The sequence below is a fragment of the Eutrigla gurnardus genome (assembly GCF_963514095.1).
Source record: "Eutrigla gurnardus genome assembly, chromosome: 1".
NCBI classification, from domain to species: domain Eukaryota; kingdom Metazoa; phylum Chordata; class Actinopteri; order Perciformes; family Triglidae; genus Eutrigla; species Eutrigla gurnardus.
In genome coordinates, this window is record NC_139915.1 from 3,926,133 (window position 1) to 3,943,210 (window position 17,078).

Consider the following 17,078-nt stretch of genomic DNA (forward strand, 5'->3'; position numbering starts at 1 on the left):
ATCAATGGGAATTACCTCGCAAGAGAAAGGGATGAATGGGCGGCGGGGCGCGAGACCTCTTCCTTTGTTGTGCCCCTGCGTGTCACAGAGCTGGTCACACACACACACACGCGCACACACACACACACACACACACACAGTGACACGTACACGCACAGACAATAGAAAAGCACTTCAGTTAAACAATCGACCTCCAGTTAAACAATTTTTTAACCTCACACACGCACGTGCACACACACACACACACACACACACACAGGGATCAGTTGGGAGGAGTTACTCTACTTTCTGCTATTTCCTTGAGACACAATTAGAGAATCTCCTGGCATAAATTATGTTTTAGGGGAAAATGTCGGATTGATGCTGATGAACGAGGAGGTGGGGGGGGGGGGGGGGGGTCACTTTCCATCTCACCATGCCTTTCAGTCACGCTTTCCTGGCGTAATGGGAAAATGTGTGCCACTTCATGGTGATGAATGACTGATAGTATATTGGCCTAATACGGAGAGGGAGAGAAAGAGCACCGGGGACCTCTGAAAGTCGGGATGAGTGTAAATAAAAGGCTTCAAGAGAGGGATTTTACGCCACGCCACAGAGGAGCTTTGTATGCCGGGGAGAAGGGGCTGGAATCAGCTGGTTAAATGAAATGAGCAGTTCGGAGCGGCGTCCTTTGGCTAAACACACATACGGTATCTGGAAAGACTGGCAGGCAGGGATAACAGCATTAAAGGTGCGTTCACTCCAAACGCAACGCCAATGTTCTGCCCCGCTCTTTTGGCGTGAACGCACCTTAAGGTCAAAGGCCTTTCAATCAGCACATCGCTGACACGCGCAACCACCATTACAGGCTCCTCATCATTGACCCGGGGGGGGGTCATCGGTTCCTATGATGAGACAACGCCAGCTCTCATACACACAGCAATGCACTCGAGTGTGTCGACGTGCGGGACTGAAAGATGTTTGGGGACCAAAGCAGGATGCTGAGAGAGAGAGAGAGAGAGAGAGAGAGAGAGAGAGAGAGAGAGAGAGAGAGAGAGAGAGAGAGTCCATTAGAGTTGAGCCTCCCTCTCCCCCAACGCCTAACCGTGATGTAAGTGCTGCATCTTCACTTCCTGCTTCAACACATCAATAAAGAGATGATTCAGAAAGAAGGCCCCTCTGGATCAGACAGACAGGCAGACAGACAGACAGATTGACAGACAGACAGGCAGGAAGAGAGAGAGACAGGCAGACAGACAGACAGACAGACAGACAGACAGACAGAGCTACAGGTATATTCAGTGTGGTTTATAAATCATAATCACAGTAATGACTCAGAAGGTTTCACACACGCAGCATCAGCAGCAGCAGAGACGAGCTCAGAACAACATCATGCCAACAAGTGCGAATTCTTCTCTGCGGACGCGCGCGCGCACATGCAAATGAGACCGTTGGTCATGTGTGCATGTGCTGTTCCCATAGGAGGCTGGCTGCACCGAGCATCCGGGGACTTTCATTGGACCACGGTAAGTTGTTATCATGTTTTGTCGCTGCTGGTGAGTTTATGCAACACACGTGATATTTTGTTATCAAAGATATCGTAAGATTAGCGTTTATGCAAGCTCTCTCTCTCTCTCTCTCTCTCTCTCTCTCTCTCTCTCTCTCTCTCTCTCTCTCTCTCTGGTGTTGTATTATTGTGGGAGAGCAGGTGCTGCCGGCCCAATTACCATACAGCTGAAAGCACAAAGAAAAAATACTTTACTCCCTCTATGCCTCCCCCTCCTCCTCCTCCTCCCCTCTCCTCCCCCTCCCCCTCCCCCTCCTCCTCCTCCTCCTCCTCACAAAGTCCCTTAATGACAGCCACGCGAGTGACACACACCACCAAGTCTTTTTACGGCCTCTCCCAAAGAAAAGAAGGAAACAGAGAGGCATGCGGTGGGAAGGTTCAGGTGTGTTGGCCTGGGCCAGTGTCTGCGTGTTTACGAGGCTTATTTATTTATCATGTCTTATAGCCATATGTGTGTGTATACACACACACACACACACACGCATATATATATATATATATATATATATATATATATATATATATATATATATATATATATATATATATATATATATATATATATATATATATATATAAATATATAAATTAATATATAAATATAAATATAAATGAGGGAAACAGCACGAAATGAGGCCATTTAGGAATTGATCGATCATCAGTAGATGATCATCTATCAGTAGATGACAGTATCGGCTCTTACATAATGTAGAGAGGTTGCTTATGGAGCAGGGCAGAAGAAAGACGTGGAGATGAAGTAACAGAAGGAACGGGCTTGTTTTGTGGGCGCCCGTGTGAAAGCCACTGCGGGGTAACACCATCGGAATGTGGCGGAGCAGATGGCCACTGAAACGAAGTCGGGACGGGCTGGCTGCCGGCTGGCCCGTTTTACCTGACCCCCCCCCCCCCCCCCCCCCCCCCCCCAACAGTAAACCTATGAGAAGCACCTGTATGAACATCTGGAAGCTGAAGGATTCCTGCAGGGGTCAAAGAAGTTGTCGGGGTGTAAATGGCCGTGTGTTTTGGAGGAGGGAGGCATCAGGGGAAGCGAGGCTTGTTGTACATTTAACAGCTCACTAGCCATTTGGTCTCCCCTTTGAGAGAAGAGAGGGGGTGGGGGCGGGTTAGAGAAGTTGTGTGGTGCCCCCCCCCCCTCCTCTCTTTCTTTGTGATGGCCCGGGGCGGACTTGTGGTGGTGGTGGAGGGAGGGGGAGAGGAGCAGAGGGGCTCATTTGCATCTTATTACCCTTCGCCTGCTGGCCGGTATAAAAGCCCGCGCAGGGCAGGAGATCCATCAGACACACTGTTCCTGCGGCGCAGAGAGACCGAGAGTCCGCACATCATTATCAATCAGTGGGAATAAACACGCCGAAGATCCGCCTTCTCTCCTGCGGTCCTCTGGAATTAACTCGTCTTCTGTCGGGGATTTCACCCACGCTTCTCCGAGCAGGGATCTCCTGGATTACTTTACCCTGTCAAAGCTCGGCCTCGTATGGAAAACTAGAGGGCAGGAGACAAGCATCCACGTTTCACTTCATCTTCGCTCCTGCGCGTCCAATAGTTCTCACCTTGACTGTGACGTCACGGAAGCCTTTTCATCACCTTTCTCCATGAGTGTTTGAGCCGGCTCACACGGACCTGTGGAGCTTTCACTGCTTGTTGAAGGGGCTGTCAACACCATGGGACGACTCTGTCTGCTCCTGGTGGTCGCGCTCTCCCTGCTCACCTGCCAGGTAGGTGCACTGAGAACGCACGGTGGTGCGGACGGATATTAGACATGAATGACGTAATGTGATATGAGCATCATTAGGATGAGTTAGCTGTCTCACACACTGGGCTGATGTGCGTAAATGTTGCGTGTGTGTGTAGGTGTCCTGCTCGGGAGTGTTTGAGCTGAGGCTGCAGGAGTTCCTCAACAAGAAGGGGACGCCGGGGAACTCCAACTGCTGCCCCGGGGGCTCCGCTCACCCGCAGCAGTGCGAGTGCAAGACCTTCTTTCGGGTTTGTCTGAAGCATTACCAGGCCAACGTCTCCCCCGAGCCGCCCTGCACCTACGGCGGCGCGACGACGCCCGTGCTCGGCTCCAACTCCTTCCAGGTGCCGGAGACCAACGCGGACAGCTTCACCAACCCGATCCGCTTCCCCTTCGGCTTCACGTGGCCGGTAAGTGTTTGCAGAGAGAATGTGGTTATTATTATGATTATTATTATATAAACTGCATTTTTAATGTATGTGGTGTGCTCTGGTTATGTGCTTATTCTAATATTGTTACTTTGGGGGTATTATTGTCTTTATTCCGTTGGGACGTCGCGGCTTTGAAGAGTGCAAAACGCAACAGATGCTCCAAACTCAACACTTGTGAGGGTCTTTGTCAGCACTGTGTGAGAGGGGCTATTGTAGTGTTTCTGTGCTCTTTGGTGGGATAAACGGGGAGGGGAGGAGGGCGTGCGTGTGTGTGTGTGTGTGTGTGTGTGTGTGTGTGTGTGTGTGTGTGTGTGTGTGTGTGTGTGTGTGGGGAGGGGGTCGCCCAACGCTCCTCTCCTCCGACCAGGCGTGGTGGGAAATTTAACATCCTCTGAGTTGGCACATCATTGGCAGCGCAGCGTGAAATTCCGCCTCGTTTGGTTTTACGGCGGTGTGATAGTAGCAGGGGCGTGAAAGAGGAGCAGGTAGCAGGGCTTATTAGGCCCCTAATCAACACGGGAATTAGGCTGTGAAGTTTATTGGGAGGCCTCCTAATGGCCCCCTCCGCCAGGGAGGGAGGGAGGCCTGCAGGCCCAGCAGCTGTTGACTCTCTCTCTCTTCTCTCCTCAGGGGACGTTTTCACTGATCATTGAAGCTCTGCACACGGACTCCCTGGACGACCTGACAACAGGTGGGTAACCGCAGAGAGAGCAGAAGGCTGATGGTGGCCTTGTTTTCTCCCAGGAGAAGGTTTTTTCACTTAGTGCTCAGTCATTAGTGCTAAACGGGGCAACACAAAGGTAGATGAATGTCTTATCTCATCAAGAGTAAAACTGACCCCAGCTGGAGGTTTATTCACATCATAAAATAAAAGCCACCTGCAGGTGCAAGCTGAAGTTCTATCTTTCTATCTAATCTAAATTGTTGTTATCTTTATGTCGTGTTCATATAACAATGATGAGTAACTGATAACTAAGTGACCACGACATGGTGTTTGTGTCCGTGGTGGTGGTAGAGATAAAGACAAAGCTGGAAGTCCCCAGGTATAACCTTTACTCTGTGTCTAAGGCAGTAAATTCAGGCAGCCTTCACCACTTTACTGTCTTGGGGGGGGGGGGGGGGGGGGGGGGGGTATTTTGTTTTCACCAAAACAAAAATACTAATGTAGGTGTGACCCAAAATTTTAAATCTAGTTAAAAAAAATGGTTAAATGTCATAATTTGACAGTGAAAGGTGTCATTGCTGTCATAATGTCCCTGGTGCAGAAAATCACAGTGTTAGCAATCAGTAATAACAGTAACAGAAATAACACATGACAATAACAAACATTTCATTGCAGACAACCCGGAGCGTCTCATCAGCAGGGTCACCAGCCAGCGTCACCTCACCGTGGGAGAAGAGTGGTCCAAGGACATGCAGACGTCCGGCAGAACGGAGCTGCGCTACTCCTACCGCTTCCTGTGCGACGAGCACTACTACGGCGACGGCTGCTCCGTCTTCTGCCGGCCCAGGGACGATGCTTTTGGCCACTTCACCTGTGGCGAGCGCGGGGAGATCATATGCAACTCTGGCTGGAAGGGACCGTACTGCACTGAACGTAAGTGGTTTGGCTTATCGACCCGACGCTCTATCATTCCAGCTGCGTGGAGCAAAATGAGAAAAAATGTTTTGCCAGGAATTGGAGATAAAAGGGGGCAAAGAAAACAGTTCATCTTTTGTAGGATTGCACTAGTTAATATTTAAATTCCCTGGCAGCTGCATGTGGGATAGATAAGCTGAAGGAGCCACACTGTCATTAGCAGAGGTGCTGATGTTTACATGGAGCGTCTGATCCCAAAATACTGCCTCAATACACAAGCTATAATAACACATGCTTGACATTAGTTATGGCTTCAATAATGTACTATTTAACGCTCAAAACTAAAGAGCTATGAATTAACACAGATGAGGCGAAGGATTTCTGAAAAGTAATGCCGAATTACTTTTCAAAGTTAATCCCTTGCATACCTTTATTGTTGCGGGACTTCTTCCACCCTAATGCGGGGCCCGTGTGCAACAGGCGTCAGTTATCCCATGGCACCAGAGGCCTCCATTCTAATGAGCCGCAGTGGCTCCTCAGTAATTCACACGCCGCGTGCCTTCCATTAGACCACTGAGGCCTCTTCGCCCCAAACCTCCTCCCTGATTGGCCAAGTGGGGGTCCTGTATTGTTGCGGCCCAGGCTGGTGATTGGCTGACCAGGGCTGTGTATTGTTGTGGAGGGGGCAGCTGCTCGGTGAGAGGAGACAATGGAGCAGCTGTCTGGTGGTTAGCTCCACACAGACCAGCTGGCCCTGGAGGGAGGAGAGGGGGGGGGGGGGAGGAGAGACGGGAGGAGCGGAGGAGGGAAAATATGAATGCAGAAGAGGAGAGGAAGAGGAGAGGAGGAGAAGAGAGGGGATAGGTTGATGGAAGGGGAAGGGAGGAGAGGAGGATCAGAAGTAGGAGGGGGGAGATGGGGGAGAGATGGGGGAGCGGGGCCAAGGGCGAGAGAAGGGACTTCTGACCCACAGTCAAGGGGAGAATGGAGGCTTTGTGTGGGATGCTTTTGTGTTGGAGAGCAACCATGTTAAAGGAGCGGGCTTGTGGGCTGCTTCCCTGTTTGGTGACCAAAGTTGCCTGTAGGCTGTTAAAGCTGGAAGGTCACATTTTCAACAACTTTTGCAACATTGAAAATACCCAACGGTTAGAAAGGACATGCTGACCTTGAAGATTTCACCATTTACCACTTTGGCAGCCAAGCATGAGCCACAGGCCAGAGGGTTTATTCTGCCGCTATGACAGGGGGAGGAAGGTGGTCGAGGTGCCAACCAGACAGGCAGGCAGCTGTTTGAAAAGGCCCTCTGAATGGGAGACTGATGGAGGGCAAACACATGGTTCCAACACTGGATTTCCCATTATTCACCTGCCACATCTGTTTCCTCCCTGCAGCAATCTGTCTTCCCGGTTGCGATGAAGAACACGGCTTCTGTGAAAAACCTGGAGAGTGCAAGTAAGTCACGCAGACAACGAAAAATGCATTCCTCATATGTGGGATTTGTGTAGATGTCATCAATAGAAAGATTGTTTGTTATTAACGGTATCCAATTAATATTATGTTCCCAGGTGTCGCATAGGCTTCAGTGGGCGTTACTGTGATGACTGCATCCGTTACCCAGGCTGCCTCCACGGCACCTGCCAACAGCCCTGGCAATGCAACTGCCAGGAGGGCTGGGGTGGGCTCTTCTGCAACCAGGGTGAGTTCACTGAGGTGCTTGATACTTTACTGGGACGCGGTGGCTCTGAGCCTTCTTTTCTTCATATTCAAACTGTATTGTCTCCTTGTTGATGTGTCCAGATCTGAACTACTGTACGCACCACAAGCCCTGTCTTAATGGAGCCACCTGCACCAACACTGGCCAGGGCAGCTACACATGTTCCTGCCTGCCTGGATTCACGGGTGCCAGCTGTGAGGCCCAGGTCAACGAATGCTCTGGAACCCCCTGTCGCAACGGAGGCAGCTGCACTGTGAGTTGCAATCAGTGACGAGTTGATCAAAACAAGTGTCTTCGTCGTGCAAACCAGCCTGTGTGTAACCGCCGCTTACATTACTTTCAATGTAGGACAGCGACGATGGCTACAAGTGCGTCTGCCCACCTGGTTTCTATGGCAACAACTGTGAGTTAAGTGCCAATTCCTGTGCAGACGGGCCTTGCTTCAATGGCGGGCGTTGCGCCGACAACCCCGAAGGTGGCTACTTCTGCCAGTGCCCGATGGGATACGCTGGCTTCAACTGCGAGAAGAAAATCGACCACTGCTCCTCCAACCCCTGTTTGAACGGTATGTTGTCCTCTGTGTTTCATTGTTTGGATGAAAGTAAATACGTAAAGCTGGAATTTAAAAGCATGGTTCAATCCCTCTGCAGGTGCTGAATGCGTGGATCTGGTCAACTCCTACCTTTGTCAGTGTCCTGAGGGATTTTCAGGTCCCAACTGTGAGGACAGCAGCAGCATCTCTGGATACTGTCCCTCCTTCCCTTGTCAGAACGGTGGGACGTGTCAGGAGGGTGTGAACGGCTACACCTGTACCTGCCCCCCAGGTATGACAGCACACCAACACATGCATCTTGTGGGACCATGTTTACATTATTCGTTTTTTTCAGTTTGATATTATTTTGACTCTTCAACTGTTGCTTTTCGCAGGATATACCGGCGAAAACTGCAGTTCCCCCATCTCTCGCTGCCATCACGGCCCCTGCCACAACGGAGCCACCTGCCATGAGCGTGGCGATCGCTATGTGTGTGCCTGTGTGCCTGGCTACGGCGGTCACAACTGCCAGTTCCTCTTACCGGAGGTTCCCAGGGGTCAGCCGGTGGTGGATGGGCCGGATCGGCGATACTCCTCCCCAGATAACGAAAACGTTGAAGACGAGGAGGACGACGACGGCGGATTCCCCTGGACGGCCGTGTGCGCCGGCATCTTCCTCGTCCTCGTCATCCTGATCGGCTGCTCGGTGCTGGTGGTCTACGTTCGGGTAAAGCTGCAGGAGAGGCAAAGTCATCACGGCGACAGCGTGCACAGTGACAGCCACGAGACCATGAACAACCTGACCACCACCAACAATTGCCTCCGCAGTGACAAGGAACTGGTCACTGTGATGACGACGTCGATCAAAAACACCAACAAGAAGGTGGATTACCATTCGGACCTCACCGGGTCACTGGGTGGTCTCAGTGGGATCGGTGGGCTCAACGGACCGGAGAAGAACGGCTTTAAGACTCGCTACCCGAGCGTGGAGTACAACCTGGTCCATGAGCTCCGACCCGAGGAGCTGTCGCTGTGCAAAGAAGAGGAGCACGGTGAGCCGGAGGTTAAATGTGAAATGCTGGATGAGTCCGACTCGGAGGAAAGATACAGGAAGAGACAACACAGGTACACACAAAATACAGACTTCTATATCGGTAGACCGCTTTGAAATATTCTATCAGGCGTGCGTTAAACTGCTCTTCTAAACATGTCAGCCTAAAAATGCAATGATAGCATTTTTTCTGACACCATTTGTGTTCTTCTTCACCCCAACAGTGACGCCTCAGAACTGAAACAAGTGGAAGAGTCACCGAGCTGCAGTGAGGCAAAATATCAGTCGTCCGGCGAGTTGAACTATCACGCTGCAAGTGATCTTAAATACCAGTCAACCAGTGACGTTGTATACCACAATCCCAGCGACAGCCGGTACCAGTGTACCAACGACACCAAATACCAGTCCATCTATGTCATGTCAGACCAAAAAGATGAATGTATCATCGCTACAGAGGTGAGTTCACAGAAAATAATCTGCCTGGCAGAGAATAGTTCCCCCCAGCAGACATGGACAAACTAAAACCGACTTCTTCCTGTATTCCAGGTATGATACCAGTCCAGGCCAGATCAGACCAGTTCCCTGTGGTTGATGACGGTCCACACACACCAGCCCTGAGTAGTAGAGCTCAGCTTCTCCCCGGGAGGTTTTACTCCTGCTGTTTTGCTGCTGTTCCCTGGGATTTACCGGAGGACTTTGAGCCGAGGTGCTACGTACTGAGCCGGCGTGGAGTCAGTACCGACTTAGCAAGGACTTACTACTACAGTAGTACTACGGGTGAATACTTGACAATTTTTTGACCTTCGGTGGATTTCAGGCCCTAATGCCGACTCGGCGCTGTGGATGAAGTTTCAGAAGACGGCGCCGGTCCAAACTCACGTAGCAGTGGAAGATTTGCCGCTCCTACCAGGACGAACTATTGGAGTATTTGACCTGGATGTTGACCGATGATATTGTAGTACCGTGGAGTACTGGTTGAATGAACAGTGTAGTACCTTTTGGAGTACTGAGAACTTTTGAAGTACTGTTGTAGTACTGCTATGTGCTGTGGTTTTACAATGCAGTGTAAACGTGGATATTGGACGGTTCGTGTTTCCGTGCAGTGTTGCAGAGGGAAGGAAGGAGTGATATCAGGAGCTTCATTAAGTACCGCGGCAGCTGCTGTAGTCTGTGTTTTCTTTTCAAAGAGTTCATTCAAAATCTCAATTGGAGCTCAAAACAAAAAGTAGAAACGATGGACTCCTACAGCAGCTGTGCGTCCTGAACTCTGCAGCACTGACGAGAGACGCGTCGGCTGAGCTGGTTCTCAGCAGCGAGTAGAGAACCGAAGACTCCAGTAGTGACTGCAGATCGATCCGACATGGATCCTGTTGGGCCATAGTGGCCCCCCTGACCCCCCTGAAAGGTTGTGATACACAGGGCAATGTTTTTGGCAGGTCAACTTAGGAAACACAACAATCAGCATAAGAGAACCAACGAAGGAAGTGACTCGACAAAACACGAGATGAGTGTAATTATTCCATTTTTTTCCTCCTTTGGCCACAATTTATTGACAAAATTATCCTCGAAAGAGATTGCTCACAAAATGTGACGATGCTGTTGTGTTTCCAAGTAAGCCAAGCTATAAAGGACTAGTCTTAACGGCCAAGGCCTCATTGCACTATGGAGGTGTGTGTGTGTGCGTGCGTGTGTGTGTGATTGTGAGTGTGTGTACAGAAGAGGTGATGACACCTGTGTGTGGTGTCAAGTGTATGCACTGCCCACTCCCGCTCCCATCACTCCCAGTCTTCCACTATTAGCCAATCGAAGGACACCATCACCCTGCCTGCCATTGGCTAGGATCATTTGTTTTTTAATTTTATTTGATATCTAAAGAAAGACGTATTCTTTTTATTTAATGATGTAATTATTTGTGTTCCATCTTGTTGTGATTCCCTTTGTTAAACCTGTTTTAATTTAAGTTGGATTGTTTTTATTTGACAGATAATGTATGTATGTAAGTAAGTAAGTATGCATGTATGTGTTAGGCACTTGAGACCCCTGTGACTGTGGTGTATTTAAGAGAAGAGTCGGATGTACAGAGCCTGTCATTTTTATTACTGGAAAACAGCGCAATATTTTTCCAAAATAAAAGAGGAATGAAATATAGCACGTCTGGCGTCGATGTTTTACTTTATGTGTTTATATGTGGTTGCTTTTTGTCAGTGGACATGACTATACGAGAGGAACAAATGCAATGATTATGACAGTAAAAGGTGTTCACATCATAAAAAAAAGAGCTTTATTTAGGAGTTAATCTTAAAAAGATGGCAAAAAAAAACATTGTCTCATATGGAGACATCTTTCACCATTCCTTTACAGGACAAGTTAAAAAATTCAAGCTGATGGATTTGTTGTCACTGAGGGATATTGTGTTGAGATTTGCATGTGTGTGTGTGTGTGTGTGTGTGTGTGTGTGTGTTCGTCTGACGCAGCAGAAGACTGTCTCCTTGTGGAACCACTAAATGAGACAAAGACACACCCCATAATCATAGACCGCTTAGCTAGCCTCCTCTGAGGCCAGAGCCATTTCTTTGTGTGTGAGTTTTTCTGCGTGTGAGAAGGAGTGTGTGCGTGTGCACGTGTGTGTGTGTGTGTGTGTGTGTGTGTGTGTGTATGTGTGTGTGTGTCTATATGTGCATGGCAATGTGTTTATATTAGTCTGTGTGTTGATGTGCTTGAGAATTAATGTTTTTGTTCGCTGTACATTGTGTGTGTGTGTGTGTGTTTGCACGTGTGTGTGTGCGTGTGTGTGTGTGTGTGTGCACATGTGCGTGTGTGCGTGTGTGTGCGTGTGTGTGTGTGTGAGATCTTGTTTTAAGCAGAAGGGGTATTTATAGCTGGAGAGAGAAACCACCAGTCTGGATTTAGTCCCAGTTGCCCCTGCCTGACTACCCTGTGTGTGTGCGTGTGTGTGTGTGTGTGTGTGTGTGTGTGTGTGTGTGTGTGTGTGTGTGTGTGTGTCTGGGAGTGTAGCAGTAGTCATCAAAGAAACTCATCTGGTTTGCCGTCTAAACACACACACACACACAAAAGACAACCGATGATGAGAAATTTGTTACAATTACAGGACAAACTGTATTAAGTGTTGACACAGACACACACACACACAGGTCATGGCCTTGTGGACTAAAGTAAAGTATTAGGAAAGAATGGAGTTACGTTAATGTATTCCTTCATATAACGATACAGAGTCATAGATGTCCAGATTGAAGCAGTGAGCCGCCGGTGGACTACAGGGACCACGGGGACCAGGGGGACCAGGGGGACCACAGGGACCACGGGGACCAGAGGGACCACGGAGACCAGGGGGACTACGGGGACTATGGGGACCAGGGGGACTACGGGGGCCACGGGGACTACGGGGACCAGGGGGACTACGGGGGCCACAGGGACCACGGGGGCCACAGGGACCAGGGGGACCACGGAGACCAGGGGGACCACGGAGACCAAAGGGACTACGGGGACTATGGGGACTACGGGGGCCACGGGGACTACGGGGACCAGGGGGACTACGGGGGCCACGGCGACCACGGAGACCAGGGGGACTACAGGGGCCACGGGGACTATGGGGACCAGGGGGACCTGGGGACCAGGGATACCACGGAGACCAGGGGGACTACGGGGGCCACGGGGACTACGGGGACCAGGGATAGCACGGAAACCAGGGGGACTACGGGGACCAGGGATAGCACGGAGACCAGGGGGACTACGGGGGCCACGGGGACTACGGGGACCAGGGGGACTACGGGGACCAGGGATACCACGGAGACCACGGGGACTACGGGGACCAGGGGGACCACGGAGACTACAGGGACCAGGGGGACCACGGGGACCGTTACCCTTCCAAAGACTGCGACTGTGACTGCTCTAAAGTATTTGCTTGTATTACACCAGCGGCCGGCAGTTGTTAGCACATACCATGCTAAGCTTTTTAACTTCACTTTTTTCAGACCACAATAGATTTTCGCTGAGTTGGAAAATGACAGGAGACAGGCTTAAAGCTGGTCCTTTGTTGGTGTTGGGCTGTCCTCCGGCCGAACAGTCGCTCACACTCACATCCTCCCTCCCTGGTGTCACCGGGCAGACAAAGCCCGCTCGCCGGCTGCCATATGCCGCCCTGCTGCACACACAGAGCAGCGCCCTTTGAACTTCTTCATGGTGAAGTACAGTAGAAGGAGACGTTCACCCATTCACACTTCTTCCTTCTCATCATGGTGCTTCATGGTTCAGCCGGTTTCCAGCATCTTCTCAGCTCAATCTAAAATGTACCATCGTTTATATTGTGGGATGTGGAACCTGCGTTATTAAGGCAGTCGTCAACAAAAGGGACACAAAATGTGAAACAGGGATTTGAAAATATACAAAGTATGCATGTGTGTGTGTATATATATATTGTGTCTTTTACTCTCCACCCTCTTTCTGTCTGCACACACACACACACACACACACACACACGTTTTCTCCTGACAGGGAGAAGGCAGGACCGTAGCTAATCCACAGAACAGGCTGTTTAAGTGTGTCTGCTTTAATCTGATTAATCTGTCCATTCATACGCTCCTCTCCTCTCACGGACATGTCTGAATGCATATGTGTGTGTCAGTGTGTATGCTTGTCAGTGTTGGTTGGTGTGTGTGTGTGTGTGTGTGTGTGTGTGTGTGTGTGTGTGTGTGTGTGAGAGAGAGAGAGAGATTGCTGTGAAGAAGGCAACAAGTGGGGAAGAAAAGAGGCCACACTTGGCCACTGACCATTCTCTTTTCTACACACTGGTCACCTGTCATACACACACACACACACACACACAATGTGGAACTGGGGCAGTGTCGGGGGGAGGGGCACGGGGTTTTAGGTGCAGAGGAATAAAGGTTGTGTTTTACAACGGTTATAGATTGAATTGAATCTATACATTGATTGATCTTTCCATCCTCTGGAGTTTCTGAGGATGTGAGAAGACAGTGAGTTCATAGAGGATTTATCAAGCAGTTTACAGGACCCCAAATTCCAGTTTACACCTATTTCCAGTTTACACCTATTTCTAGATAATATAATTGTTTTGTCTTTCTTGTGTGAAGCACACCCGGTGTATGAAAAGCGCTCTATAAATAAAGTTTGATTTGATTTAATGACATCAATGAATTTGTGACTTTATTTTTCTGTCTTCTTATTTCGAGTCATATTTTGGGAAACCTGAACGTCTAGATTCACCTGTTTCTGAATGTTTGTGGTATTTGCTTGAGTCTAGTTTAAATATGCCACCCGACAACTAAAAACATAAGTTGCTTCAAGTATTCATTGTCTTTTTCTCGTGTCTTTTTTTTTTTTAACTTTCTCTCACAACAAAAGAAAGGGCATCATAACAGTGACTCCCTTTACACCTCTTCTCTGTCTTTTATTAGCATTTCCATTTGTCCCCACTCACACAGAGGATCCCTGACGAGTGATTTTTGGGGCTAAATCTTGTGGGAAAACAGAGATTTCTCTCTCGGCCGTCCTCCATTGTTGCGTTTGAACAAACGAAGTGACCACAGCAGCCCGAGTGCACAATGACAGACAGCTTATTCAGCGACTTCATCTGTCGCAGCTCCCCAGGGACCAGGCTTTTCTGATCTTTTCCCAGAGCTCCATCTCTCCCCCTCTTCCTTCCTCTCGCCCTGATTGTCTCTCTCCTCTGACTCTGTTCATATCTGCACTGCATGACAGACTATTAAATGTATTTTTCATGTAAACACGTCTTACCTTTAGGGGGTTATTAATGGAAACCTGGCTTCTTACAGGAGAACACATTCCCCGGCTCTTTTGAGGGCACGTCGGCACATTGTTTTGATTTTGTTTATTGTCATTTCTTGCTGGGGGGTTGAAGTGGTTGCAAAGACAAGAGTCATTCCTTCAGATGCACCAGCTACCATCAGCGCCTTCTGGTCATTACTGGTGCATCGTGGGAACAGCTTGGCGAGGACAATGATTGGCTAGAACAATGAGGCTGGGGGGGCCAACACAAAGGACACGCCCACTGCATGATGGGAAAGAGCAGCAGAGGAAGCAGATGTTGCCACAGAGGACACATAGAAGGGGAGAGAGAGAGAGAGACAGCAGATGTCCCTCTCTCTCTCTCTCTCTTTGATTGGTTGGATTTGTATTTACCTCTTTGGCAGCAGGTAGGAAGAGTCATCCCCTTCATCGTTGCACTGCTTGGTGTGGGGTATTTCCTCACACTTTTGCTATCGGCCCTCTCCCAGATAACCACAAGGTTCCTGATGTTCTCTCCAAAATGTCTCCTGAACACTTCACTGCCCAATGAAATGCCCCCTCGACCTGAGAAAACACACACTGTATCATAATATCACATCCCGAGTCGACACATTAAAGGCAATGTCAAAACAATGAATGACGAAGATGCTTAACACCCGTGGGGAGATTTTGAAGCAATGTGTTGTTATCATCAAAACATCAAATGAGAGGATCTTTCCGGCAGGTAGAGTGTGGAGCACTGGGAACCTGAAGAATCTACGCTAAGGAGAAGTAAAGCCGACTCATGGGGGCCCAACACCTGACTGAGAGGCTTCATCTGGTTGGTTTCATCTGTATTTGTGCTCTCTTCCAACACTAACTGGCTGACAGTGAGTGAAACACTTTTGTAAACCCATGACATTGGTATTTTTAATGTTGAGTTAATAACATAAGAAGCTCTTCTTTAACTCCTGACATTTTTCTTGGTAAACGAGGAACTTGGTTCCACATCTCAGCTAACGAAAGGAAACCTGCCGTAAGACTTGTCTTCCGCCGTGTGAGCTGGTCGGACAGAAGAATCCAGAAGAGTACAGCGTTTCCACAGGGAGCAGTGGCGTCTGTTGGAAAATAACAGCTCCAAGGTCAAAGTCATCAGTCAGACTCAAACTCACACAAGGTGACTTGAGTCTCCAATTTCATCTTTCAAGATTCTTATTTGGTATCTTAGCTTTTTGTTGCACTTTTCTTTCATGTGTGTGACTTTTCTTTCTGTAATGCACTAAATTCTTCATCCTAAAAATCAAAAGATTAAATGATCAGAAAGGTTTTTCCCCAACACTTACCCAAGGTATAGTGAGTTCATGTGAATACACTCTTCTCTTCAATGAGGGCCATTCATGATGGCTAGACAAATTAGACAACAAGTTCACACAATAACACATCCCAATCCATCCCATGAAGACAATACCGGAGAACAGCTGATGGGAACAAATGCCCCTGTGTTCACCGACGCTACCGCGAGGGAACGGTCATCACTTAAAAGTAAAGACATCATCGCTCACCGCGTTGATAGACAAACACTTGGGTTGCCAGGTCTGATCCTGAGACGAGAGGTGTGGCCGAGACCTCCTAAAGTGTGCTCCGGGATGTTTCTGTGATTAGGCACTGTGCCTCTGTGTGTATGCTCTTTGTTTTCATCCGTGTGGTGTGTATGCGTGGGAATGGACCCTGGTCTGACTTGTTGATTAATGGCCAGTGTGTGTATGTGTGAAAATGCTCCCGGTCCTGTTTCCATGCTAATGAGTAGCGGCAGATGGGAGAGAGGAGACCGGACCAACAATGAACAAACACACCAGCAGCCGTGCAACTTAAGAGCCCCAAACAGAGCCTCCTGTAGGGTGCGTGTCCTCGCACAGAAGCATTCTGATGGTGCATGTAACCCTACACACTCGATGCTGGATGTGATGGCATGTTGGAACCCTTTTACAGAAGTGGGACAGTAACACACTTAACGATTAGCTCATGTGGGGTATAAATCAAACAGCGAAGCAGACACATGGAGGAAAATTCCAATGTCTCGTCTAAGAACGGCCTTTTGCTATTTAATCAAGTACGAGTCTTGTGCTAAAAACACCTCCCTATTTACATGCATTTTCTTTAGATTGTACAACAAGTTGGATGCATTCAAATAAACAACGGGATGCTCAGCCGACCCAAGGCCAACAACTCGATTTGAAAACACAAAATTAATAATAATAATGAATTAATATAGCACTTTTCTGAACCCAAAGACGCTAAAGAAGTTCCATTCATTCACACAGTCATACGAGTGGTAGTAAACTACGATAGTAGGTACCCTGGGGCAGACCGCCCCTCCGACCACCTCAAACATACAGCAGTCATACACATTCACAGGAGGCAAGCTGGGTGAAGCGCCTTGCACAAGGACACATCAACCCGTGACAAGGGCAGGGATCGAACCCCAAACCCTCCGAACATTGGCCAACCCCCTCTACCACCTGAGCCACAGTCGCCCCGCATCTCTTCCTCTCCAGCTTAGTGTGGATGTGAGCTAAGACTGCGGGATCGTGGCTGAACCCTCACCTCATCCCCACAGAGGGACAGTGAGTAATACTGTAAGATTTAGTCTCCATCATCACAGGAGGATGCACATCTCGCCTGTTGGATTCGGATGCACCCATAAAC

At 49.0% G+C, this 17,078-nt stretch overlaps 1 protein-coding gene across 1 annotated transcript; it reads left to right on the forward strand.

Moving 5' to 3' along the window:
- The first annotated feature begins 3,133 nt into the window (after positions 1-3,133).
- On the forward strand, positions 3,134-10,738 carry dldh (dihydrolipoamide dehydrogenase). Its single transcript, XM_084010397.1, has 12 exons — positions 3,134-3,279; positions 3,416-3,709; positions 4,361-4,421; positions 5,070-5,327; positions 6,701-6,761; positions 6,875-7,005; positions 7,107-7,276; positions 7,372-7,588; positions 7,674-7,847; positions 7,951-8,680; positions 8,831-9,062; positions 9,153-10,738. The coding sequence occupies exons 1-12, from the start codon at positions 3,226-3,228 to the stop codon at positions 9,156-9,158; spliced, it is 2,388 nt and encodes a 795-aa protein (XP_083866523.1). The 5' UTR covers positions 3,134-3,225; the 3' UTR covers positions 9,159-10,738.
- The last annotated feature ends 6,340 nt before the right edge of the window (positions 10,739-17,078 follow it).

Excerpts from the sequence above, each read along its gene's own strand:
- dldh (XM_084010397.1), top strand. The coding sequence starts at position 3,226 with ATGGGACGACTCTGTCTGCTCCTGGTGGTCGCGCTCTCCCTGCTCACC. Across the intron at positions 4,422-5,069 it reads CCTGGACGACCTGACAACAG|ACAACCCGGAGCGTCTCATC; the intron begins GTGGGTAACCGC and ends ATTTCATTGCAG. Across the intron at positions 7,589-7,673 it reads CTCCAACCCCTGTTTGAACG|GTGCTGAATGCGTGGATCTG; the intron begins GTATGTTGTCCT and ends ATCCCTCTGCAG.